Below are 12,038 nucleotides of genomic sequence, written 5' to 3'. Positions count from 1 at the left end.
AAATAATCGCAAGATTAATCGTTTAAAAAATAATTGTTTGGGACAGCCCTAGTCCCATGGCATGAAAATTTCACTTTATGAGGTTTTAGGGGACCACTAAGGTCTATATAAAAGCATCCAAAGAGCACCATGTCATGAGACCTTTGACTTACGTATGTAACTTAAATTACGTAACACACATTCTTATTTTAACCCAAACTATTATCTTTTTCTAAACCTAACCGAGTCAAATTGTTGCCTAAACCATGTGTTTAAAACAGCGACCATTTCACAACGTGCGCTGGTCGCTGGAAAATACGTTTCCCTCTAAACGTAATTGCGAATGCAGTTTCGTTGTATGGGAATGTAATTTTCTAGGAGACAGGGTTGATATGCATAAAAGTGGATTTAAAAAAATAACTACATTTCCTACAACTTTTTCTGTTCCTTATCAGTCACTTCAAAGTTCTTAAAAATGTCTCGATACCATAGATCACACTGAATCAGACCTCATAGTCATAGTGACAGCTAAATGTTTAACTTTGATTACCCTTAATGATAACTGTGGACCAAATGATGGTCAAGATATGGACTTTTACCACACTATTTTCCAGCTCAACTACAGTCGTTCTTTGGACTCTTTATTCGTTGCATCATGGTGAGGACAACTCCAACTAACACTCAAAGATTTCAGACTTTGAATTGGCTTTGCAAGGTTTTGATTTCTAATTTGCTATTTTGTGATAAATGCATACTAAAAGCTAAAATATATACTAAAAAAATGTTTAGCTTTTACTATGTCAATAGATTGCAAGAGCCAATGTCTTTCACATCATGCTTTTTATGAAACTTTGCACCCTGGAGCATTTTCTAAGATTATTATATAAGGTTTATTCACGTAAACTGCAAGTTTCCACACATCTTTTCGTTGCTCCTGCAAATGCAAAATGCAACAACCTGCAGAAGGGGGAGGTTTTGATTGTTGGCACAGACAACCAGTGTTGGCAGGAGTTCAATACCTTGCTAAAAGACCTTTCAGCAGATTTAAGGCTGACTGTGACGGGTTAATTTGTGGCACGGTCATTCCATGACTGTCTGACCATCCAGTGATGTCTAGACTTTAATCATGCACTGAAGTAAAAGGGAATAATTCCCTTGGACAAACAGATTGAAGAATGGTTGCAGACATGACCTCATCTGACCAGTTTTCAGTCCTCATGTACAATGTGCAGGATGATGTTCACAGAAATAAGTTACTCAGAAAAGCCCTATAATTATGGACAGGCCTTGAACTGAAGCCAATAAAATTCCCTGATAGTGGTTTTGGTGACGGCTAGTCTCTGGCAGCGCTTATCTCTTATCACTCTCTAAAAAAAAAGTCATTCACAATTTAGGGGAAACCTAATATATTTTAAAATAAAAGTTTACCAGGAAACAAAGCGACCTGTTGTGTACATAGACAGTATATATAGAATGCTCTGCTCTGGACGGAGACCAGTGAAGGATATTAGAAGCACTTTTCCGGTGAGCGCTGAGCGTTACTGCTGCTTGAAGATGTAGATTTGACGTGAGCAACCTGTCTGAAAGTCTTCTGGTAGCTGTGCCAAGAGAAATCTCAATCATTCCCAATCTTACAGAGACTGAGAGCGTAGGTATGTAAAGAGATAACATAGGAACACTCTAATTATTGCTAACTAACATGCTAATTAACATTAGTAATTAAACTTAAACAGCTAATGTAAGTCGAAACTGCCTGCGAGCTTCTCCTGTACTATAGGATAATTCCTCTAATATGCGACAGTAAGTCGCGTGGTTATGACACAATCGTTAGCCTATTTTTACAAAAACGTCTGCTACGGAACCATAACGTGAGGTACAAGGTAATTTAGCCTTTTATACATTTTCGTGTTTTTTTTTAGAAATAAACAATGGACAAATAGAGTCTTTAAACGCTTCAGATGTAAAGTTATTTGCTGTCAAAGTGACATCAAAATGAATGGCAGTCAATGGGATGCTAACGGGGGGTGATGGCTTGCTAGCATCAAAATGGCGCCGTAGGAGGTACGCTTGCCAGATGCTCGCTTACCCCCTTGGTTGTGTAGGGCACTATCTACTTTCCTAAACAATAACAGATGCATTTACAAATAGTTGTGGATAGGAATATCTTAACAGTCATTTTACGAAGGCTGACATTTCTCTAGAAACACAAATACCACGCAATCTCTTTTGATAAGTACAAATGTTCCTTAAACAAAAAATAATTGATATTTAATCTTTGCTATTTTGTTAGCCGAAGTTTTATAATCAGTTTTAGACAAAATAGCAAAGATTGAAAAGCTGGATTATGCTCATTTTAAATATATATATTACATTTGAATCAAGCCCTGTTGACACCCTGGTGGCACAGTGAAGTTTTTCTGCAATGTCTGCAAAGCTTTGTGAGTTACTAATAGCTAGTTGGTGAACTATGCTCCAGCTGGTGAGCTAACCACTTATCCAGCTGGGAACATGCTAGTGCTATTAAAGAGACATATTCATGCCATCCACTCCTGTCTCAGTTAGCAAACCATGGTTGTTGTTTTTTTGGGGGGCAGACTCTGGTTTTATTAACATGGATGTATTGGTGCAGCTAATAAATTACCATAGCTTCCTCTGTTAATCTTTTTTCCAGTTAGGACGGCATTGCTATTTGTCAATAATGCAAATAAATGTGTCAAAGTTCATCAAATTTGAACTTGATGCTAAAGAGTTGTACGGACATACACAATGGAGATGCGCAGTAAGCGTCCATTCCATTGAAACAAACTGATTCCAGTTGAGTATAATCCGCTGGTGCAACCTTGCCACTTGACCAAGAATGCTCTTGATGTCATGTTTGTTAATGTGTTCATTCACAGTGCCTGCGCTGCCTCACTTGGGTGACTTTCGGTGGTACTGTAAGGGAATATTCATTTTGTAGAACCTAAAATAATACATATTCAAGCAAAGCTAAAAAACAAGGGCAACTGGAAGTGGTGCCCTGAAGAACCGAGTCCAGTTTTCCTATATTTTAAACCTTCCTTGGAAAACTATGACCGGGATGACTGAAAAGAGACTAAATAATACTTCAGCACTTTGCGTCTATGCTGTTTTGGTGTCATATAGAGGTGCACAATATATCGACTCAATATCGTTATTGCAATATCACGTTGCGCAATATTATATCGAAAGTGTCGCAATAAGTGTGCAATATTTTGTCTATTGTGTGTTTGTTTTAGAGCCCGCTTGAAACGCTATAATGATCATCATTTCATTGGCCAGTTACCGTGCCACTTGCACACGTTGGTACACATCAGCGCACGGGTCCACTACGTGACAAACCCTATGGAGCGTACCACGTGTGTGCATATTTCGACAGAGTGACAGTGTAAGTGTAGAAATAGAGACAACAAAACGGAACGAATCAGAGAAACGAAAGAAAAGTTGCGCCCTGTTCTCTTTATTTATTTATTTTATACTGTCCAACCAGTAAAACATGTCCTATTCTGTAGACGTGGTTATTTATTTATTCATGTTGGACCAGTCCAATATGACATATTCAGTTGAAATAAACCTTGTGTTGTAAGAAAACTTGTTTTATTTGTTATGAGTCTATTTTGATGTGTTTTCCCGTAACTTTTGTAATTTGACATATGTTTAAAAATATCGAAATTAATATTGATTAATTTTGTCAATATCGTGCAACCCTAGTGTCACGGCTATCCGTTGTGGCACAGCTTGCTAGTTTCTTCCATTTTACAGCATCAGAGAAGAATAATGATAAGCCCAGTTTACTGATAGGACATGCAGGGTGATGGTGCATTTTTAGACTCTGCTGCAGGACGAAGCAAACTTAAAGTCTACAAATTTGAACACATCATTAGCAATCAAATATTTAAAGCCTTATAATGCTCACTTGGGTTGATATGACCAGGCAGATCTACATGTATGAATGTAAGATGTGGACACATTCTGCCTACTTGTTTTTTGGGATAGCAGAGAGTCTCAGATTAAAGCTAATATCTATCAATCCTACGTCTGCAAGGCAAATAAAAGCAATGACTCAGCATACATTTTACACATTTGTGCCTGTGGGACTCTCTGGCTGACTCATTTCATTTCACCACCTATCACACACACACACTTCTCACACACACACACACACACACTTTCTTTCTCCACACAAGATCCCGTAATAGAACTGAAAAGATGATGTTTCCCACTGCAATAACTGACCTTTATGGCTCTCTGTCTAATCTGATTAGGAACAGGACACTTCTTCCCAGTGTGACACATCCTTGTGTGCCACTTATGGGAATCAGTCTTGCTAAAGTGTGCTTTTGTGTGTTATTTCAGAACGTTACAACATCTGTCAGCAGAGATTAGGATGAGAAGGACACACGCATATGAAATCCTTTGAGGAAATAGACAGTCAGGGAGGTACCGTAAAACTGAGGATTTCCAGTCACTATAATCAAAATATTACAGTAACAGATCAGCACTTCAGAGCCTCGGGCAAAATAAAAGAATATTCATGACTGTGCTTGAATTAAACTTTTATTTCTTATAAATCTTCTCATGAGATACACTTTTACTGCAATTGCCAGCCTTTGTCACTTGTACGCGGCCTGTTATTAACCCACAGATGCCTTGTTTTTGTTCAGTATTATTTTATCATTTTAAAACTCCAAAACAAGCTGCAGTTTGAATTCCTTAACTGCTTTTAAAGAAAACGTCCTTGCATCTCCATATCAGCTTTTTTGCACGTGTAAATCCTGGTGGAAAATAGAGATAAATCCCCCACCACAATACCTTGGCATCCGCAGTTATCAGCATCAGTTATCTGCTTCGATTGTTTGTCTCCAGTTTGACCTTTTCTCCCACAAGACCTTTCTCAAAGGCCTCTCCTGATAGTCAGGTCAGGGTGAAGTAAGAGGCAAACAAAAAACTAAATGTTGACTGCACAGGCCACAGAGATCACTGGATGCAATGCACATTCATTGAACACAATATGAGCAAGAAAACTAGGAAGAAAACAATCCAGTTCCATAGCTGAATTCAGGATTTGTGTAATTGTGACGTTTTTGTTGTTAGTTAAGAGCACCATCTGTTGGACTCAATGCAACAACGCACTTCCCTGAACAGTTTATATTGGACAACTTCACTCAGAAATAAAGGCTCTATTTATACAGCAATCTCGTACAAAATGATTGCTTGAATGAAAGAAAAGTATGTTAATATTTGAGTACTTACTTACTTACTCCTCTTCATCCCCTATGGGACATAAGGCTTCAATGAGCACTCTCCATTGCATTGGGTCCCTGGCAGCATGTTGGGCCTCTCCCCATGACAGGTTCATCTTTTCCAGGTCTTGTGTCACAGTTCTGCGCCAGGTAGTTTTGGGCCTGCCAGGTTTTCTTTTGCCAGGTGGTGTCCATCTTAAGGTGACTTTTGTGATGCGGTCCTGCTCCATCCTCAAAACATGTCCTAGCCATCTCAGGCATCTGTGCGTAATCTCCTTGGTGATGCTCTTTTATCTTATTAGATCTTATTAGGCCAAAAGATCTGGCATATTCGTCGGAGGCATAATAATTGAGTAATTTAAGATAATTCTTTACAAGTTATATCAATGTATTGAAACTATTTCATTCTAGTACCTGATAGAGAAAAAAACTGTTTTTTTGTCCTGGTGGCAGCAGCAGACATCCCAAAATGGCATCTTGCAGCAGTTTTACTATGTAAACTTCTGACATGATGGTATAATTGTGAAGAATGTAAGTACCTTTAATAATATAAAAGAACTTTAAAGGGTGCCTACCGGGCGCCCGGATAGCTCAGTTGGTAGAGCAGGTGCCCATATGTAGAGGTTTACTCCTTGACGCAGCGGCCTGGGTTCGACTCTGACCTGCGGCCCTTTGCTGCATGTCATTCCCCCTCTCTCTCCCCTTTCATGTCTTCAGCTGTCGTGTCAATAAAGGCCTAAAAATGGGCAAAAAATCTTAAAAAAAAAAAAGGATGACTACAGTTTTTTTCAACCTCAACCCTATATTCGTCTGTTTTTGTGTCAAAGTGAGTGATGGAAACAACAAGCTTTGACATTGGTCCAGTATTAAGCAAGCGAGAGAAGCTACAATGTAAGTTAATGGGGCAATTGTCCAGCTTGTATTTCCGTTCACAAAAGTGCTCGTTTTGCCACTGACCGGCTCCGATTAATATTCTAGCAGGTACCACGTAATGGAAAAAACGCCAAGAGTCTGACAACATTATGGAAAGGATTTCTAAGGAGGTCGACCTTTTTGTTAAAGAGTAAGATCCTTTTTTTTTAAACATAACATCCGCGAAATTACGTTCGCTAAACCCACCAGACTCCATGTAAATAAAGTCATTTTAGCATCGTAAAATACACTTCAAAGTCGACAAAATAAAACTATGAAAATATGTTGGCTCTATACACACTAAAAATATTGGGTAGTGGGTTTAGCGCTAGTGACTTCAGAGCTGTTTCTGGTTAAACATCTTAAAGAAGTTTAAAAGGTCTATCTCTGAAGGGATCCTTTCCATAATGTTGTCAGACACTTAAAATAAGAGCATTTCAGTGGCAAAAAAGTGGACCAAATTGAAGATGCACATTTGCCCTATTCGGTTACATTGCAGCCCGGTCTGTAATTAAAGGTTAATTTCATTTTTTTTTTCTTTTCAAAACTTTACCGAGAGAAATTAATCAAATCCCCATTAAAACTATTTCCCAAAATTTCAAACTTTCCCCTTCAAATATTTATACAGCAAATGACAAAATACCACCACAAAGTCCACTACTTGTCTGGGTTGTCTTAAAACTTTTGAGATTGAAAATTACAACATTTACAAAATTTTAATACACTAACAATCAAAAAGGACAATAAATTAAGTTTAGAAACATGCATTTATTTTATTATTCATTTTCACTCGTAATAAAAATTGCATTCCTTTTCACTACAACCCTTTTTGTCTTCTTTAGCATTCAACAGTTACACCTTTGTTAATCCTTCATTTTGTGTTTGTTTTCAAAGACAGGCCAGTAGCATTAGTTTTTTTTAAGCTTTTGGAGAGCCCTCCCATCATAAATACATACAAAATGCAAAAATATCAGATAGTACACAGCAAAAATGCGACGTCACAAGGCCTTTACAGTTACATCCAACAAGGCCGACCCCTCGTCCATTAAAATACTTTAGCAGTGTCTATTTTCTTAGATTGGCCACAAACACATTATATCTAGGAATCTTTTTTTTTTTTTAAGGTTTTTTTTTTTTTAACCACACAAATACAGGCTGTTTTTTGCTGGTTCTTTGTGAGAATTGCAGCCCTGATGTGAAACACAGAAAAGGTTTTTAAAAAAAAAGAATGATACAGAAAAAGGAATACACAGACAGGCACAAGAAAACAAATATTCATTAGATGGCTGTGGTTTGAGGTTAAACATTGAAGATGGATTCGACTTGCGTTTGTCTTCCAATGAGAAATCACTCAGTTTAATATTACAAACCATTTACTCAATTAGTTTTCTTAAAAAGTTACTGATGTTTAATCAATTTTATTAGCTACTGTAGAAGTTCAATTCATTTTATCTTAGTTAAATTACCACTTAAAGTTACCTTCAGGTGGCTAAAAATACTTCCACATTTACCAGCTCCCTTTATCTCTGTAGAAATACATTAGTGACTATAGCAAACACATTCACCAATCTGCACAGTGCTTTAGCTCACAGAACAATTATTCAAACAAAGGGGAAGATCAGTAAATAGACACATCCTCTCGTCTGCACAACCCATAGTCACAGCCACGCAGGCCAATTACATTCAGCAGCTGCCTTTTAAAGTGCTTTAACAGGAATGGTGAAGATCTGAAACCACAAAGTCTCCCTCCTTCACGTCTCGAGCTCATTTATAGCCGCGAAGCCGTAGATCAAACAAACGACCCATCAGATCTGCCCCCCTTTAGTCTCGTCTCTCAGTGCTAAGCATATCCAAGTCTGCTCGAGTCTTTAGCGACACGTGCACGACTCGGCCACCATGTCCTCCAGCTCCCTGTACTCCACCTTCTTCTTGTGCACGACTAACACGCTCATGGGCATGTACTTGTAAGGCACGCAGGACGGAGGGGGAACGTCCCCGACCCCCAGGTCGTTGATGACCGTCTGGATGATGGCGTGGTTGGGGGAATGGAAGCCGTACGGGAGCACCCTCGGGCAGTTGCCCTGGCAGAACCGCGGGTTGTACACCGGCGGAGCGATGAAGTAGTGACCCCAGCCGAGCTCGTCGAACGAGAGGCGAAACGAGTGGAGCTTGCAGCGGTTCTTGGGCGTGCTGGTTTTGGGTTTGTAGTTGGGGATGTCAGAGATGATGGGGGAAGAGGAGGAGATGGAGAAAGAAGAGGAGGAGGAGGAGGAGGAGGAGGAGGGAAGCGGGGGCATTCCTCAGAACATCCAGCGAGGCGTCTTTGGCCTCTGAAGAGGAAAGGTCTTTGGAGCGGCGGCTGCGTACCGAAGGATGCCAATGCCCCAGTCGCCTCACGATGTCTTCCCCTTCGGCCCCCAGCAAGTCCCCCATCCAGTCCTTTACTTCCCTTTCCTCCTCCAGGTACAAAAGGAGAGACGGGACTTCAAGAGGTTCACCTCTCCATCTTTTTCTCCCTCGAGGATGAAACCACCACCCCAACGAGAGGCTGCCGTCCTCTTCGTCACGCCAAGGCTCTGTGCACCAGTACTGGGCAGTGAGGGTCAGGTGCGCCCCCGAGCCCGAGCTCTTCCCCTGCTGGACGTGCGCAGTGATGTCCGTCTCGGTCCACCGCTCATGGGACTCGAGGTTGACCAGGCTCTCTTTGCCCAGCGACTTGATCTGAGCCCTGCAGCGCGACAGCTTGAGGGCCTGGGTGGCGCTCGAGGTTGTGGTGGAGGAGGAAGAGGATGAAGAGTTGAGGTGGACGAAAGAGGCTTTGATCAACTGCTCCGAGGGAAGAGTGTCAAGGTTGTACTGTACTGTGAAGCTGTAGTGGTTGTCTGAAGGAAAAGATAAAAAAATAAATTTAAAAAAAAAAAAGCATGAAATTAGACTTTTTGTGGTGAATCCCACTCTGACTCACACCATCTTAAAAAGAGACTTTTTACCCAAGATGCCGAGTGTTGATTTATTTGTGGGTTTTTTCCCCCTCCAAACCAGGGCATTGAGTGTGACTGTTGTGGGCATTTACCAGGCAAGGAGTGCCTAACAAAAGACACCATCAAGGTGCATTATGGGAAGTGTAAGATCCACCATTTTTTGGAATGAATATCTGAAAAATCTTAAATCCTACTCCCTCCAAACTTGATGAAAGGCAATATTCCCAATCCCTACCCAAACCGGGTGCAAATCCGATTCAAAAATATAAAAATACAGAAAAAATAAAAAAATAAACTGAAGTTATATTCTGAAGGATATTCTGTATGACAATCAGTTTGAAACTTTTTACACTTTTTTTCCCTCAAGATCTGGGTATTTTTTTGGTTGTTAAAATCAGTTGAGAATAAAAAGAACGGCCTAGGTTGCTTCAGTGTCAGGAACGTTAACAGGCCAACAGATTAGAGGTTGGGAATCACATCCTCTTCTACTTGAGGTCATACATCTGTCGTTTTATCCATCTCCTCGTCTCCAAAAGTTAGTTAGTCAGCTAGAAATAACCGGCAGAAACTACTCCAATCTTCTACTTATGTAAAATAAGCAATTTGGGATTAGGTTGATTGTATGCATGGTGTTAATCATTTGAATGTTGCAGCTGTTAAAAGTGGACCCAATTTGAAATTGGCCTACTGGCTACTGCTTGGTAGCTTATGAATGTATGCATCCCTTCAGGATCAATAAAGTCGTATCTTTAGAATACTTCATCATTTATTGATTTGCTGATTATATTATGTATTCTTAATCTGAATCTGCAAAGTAACTGAAGTTATTAAATACAGCATGTCCCTCTGAACCGTTGTGGAGTTCGAGTAGCTCCACAGATCCCTTCAAATGCAGACCGGCCTACCTTTCAATGGAGTTCCTACTCAAATGGGAATCTCACCTCTGGACGCTGGCAGGTAGTACACCGACGACGCCGACGGCCTCAGCAGACGCACCGTGTTGGAGCCGAACTTGCGGTGCTGTTTGGGCCTGCCGTCCGGTTCGGCCGCGCTCCGGTACAAATTCAACATGAACTGCAGGTTCTGGTCCGCTTTCTGCTCTTCCGTGAGCGGCCGGTGGTGGGCTCCTTTGTGCTTGGCGCTCTGATGGCTCCGACGGCTGCGCTTCATCGTGCGGTGATGAGAGGCCAGTTCCCGCCCGGCCACGACTCCGGTGCACAGCAGGAAGATGAAACAGGCAGACAGGCCGCAGGCGCGCAGTAGGCCGTGTTTGGTGCGGGTCGCCTTCATGTTCGTTGTAAAACCTCTGGTGCTAGCGAGCTCCACCAACGAGGCTAGAATTGGCAACCATCTGCACGGCCGAGGGCGTAACTTACAGGCTCACCTGATCACTGGCCATTTTTGACAGTTAACTTCCTGAATTTGAAGTGACCCCAATTAACCCCTCGGGATAGGAGCGTGAAGCCACGTCACCGGTGCGTAAAAGTGCGTCAAATGGGCCCTTTTTGTGATTAATTTATTGCACAGATTATTTTAGTAAATTCAAAATCTTGATTTTAACCTATTCTATTCCTTCTCGTTGTTAAATAATGTAGTCCTACTATAATAATATTAATAATCATTTTGTATATAATATTGTATAATTGATTTCACATTCTCTTCACTTTATTCTTCTTAAAATATCTTCACATTGTGCTTTTCTTGATCAGGTCTAAACTGTAGGCCTACATTTCTACACCTTAAGTAGTCTAATGTGATGACATTTTGTTGAGCTTGTGTCATGCAGACATGAAACAGAGATTGTAAGTTTTAGCACCCAAAGTTTCGTAACTTTGATTCACAGTGTACGTTGATTTTATACCAACCACCAGAAGTGACCAAGCCAATAATTAATAACCTACATTTGAATCAAAGCGATTTGTTGTCCCACTCTGTTTTGCTAAGTATAGAAATAAAAGAAATCTAGCTTAACTATAGGGCAGAAGCAAAATACTTACTTACTATCAAAGCAGGCTCAACATATAAACTGTACAACTCCATGAATCTGCTTGAGTTGACAAAATTGTCAAAACCTTTAAAAAAAAAAGCTGTTTCATAAATAAAATAAATGTATTGATAAGCAGCAAACTTGTCTTTCTTAGTTGCCATCAAAGTTTAGCCTACATTTGGAAGATCAGTGATTTCCATGTTCACAAAAAGTAAGAGGACAGAGGTTACACATATTTAAAAGCACAAAAAAAGCAAAACAACACAATTTAACATGCTCGACACATAATCTGAATTGTGTAAAGGATGCCGTTTGATCATACCTGTGTAAGAGGTGAACATGTCCCTCTTTGGTGCCCCCGGGTGGTAGAATGACACATTTGAAACACACATCTACAAAGTGTTGACTTCATGAAATACTGTGCTTTTACTCAAGTACTGTACAATTCTGACATACTTGTACTTTACTTGGGTATTTCCATTTTATGCTACTTAATACTTCTACTTTACTACATCTCAGAGGGAAATATTGTACTATTTACTACACTTATTTGACTTTTATAGTTACAAGTTACTTTTTTCACATTACATATGATATGATGCAGCACTATTCTACATAGTAGTACAGAGTATCTACAATTAGCTCCACGCTGACATTGAAAATAGTTTTATTTGAATTTGTTGTTGTTAGTGATAAGAACAGAATAATATCATATTCTATGATAATACACTTTTAAAGGACACATTCTGCAGTGTGAGTACTTTTTCATTTAATACCTAAAAGTACTTTTTGTTAATACCTTTATGCTTAATAAAAAAGTGCATTTTTGCTGATACTTCTACTAAAGTAACATTTTGAATTCAGAGTATTTTTAGACTATGGTATTTCTACTTTTACATACATGTAAGTGAAGGATCT

General features: G+C 39.8%; 1 protein-coding gene across 1 annotated transcript; it reads right to left on the bottom strand.

Annotated features, from left to right (window-relative positions):
- Positions 1-7,766: 7,766 nt before the first annotated feature.
- bmp15 (bone morphogenetic protein 15) lies at positions 7,767-10,589 on the bottom strand. Its single transcript, XM_039821771.1, is given in 3 exon segments — positions 7,767-8,437; positions 8,439-9,034; positions 10,075-10,589. Coding segments are annotated over 3 exon segments (1,362 nt in total). The 5' UTR covers positions 10,424-10,589; the 3' UTR covers positions 7,767-8,020.
- Between the last annotated feature and the right edge of the window lie 1,449 nt (positions 10,590-12,038).

Source organism: Perca fluviatilis, chromosome 14, assembly GCF_010015445.1.
Source record: "Perca fluviatilis chromosome 14, GENO_Pfluv_1.0, whole genome shotgun sequence".
NCBI lineage: Eukaryota > Metazoa > Chordata > Actinopteri > Perciformes > Percidae > Perca > Perca fluviatilis.
The sequence above is the reverse complement of the archived record's forward strand: the minus strand, read 5'-3'. Positions and strand labels throughout refer to the sequence as shown.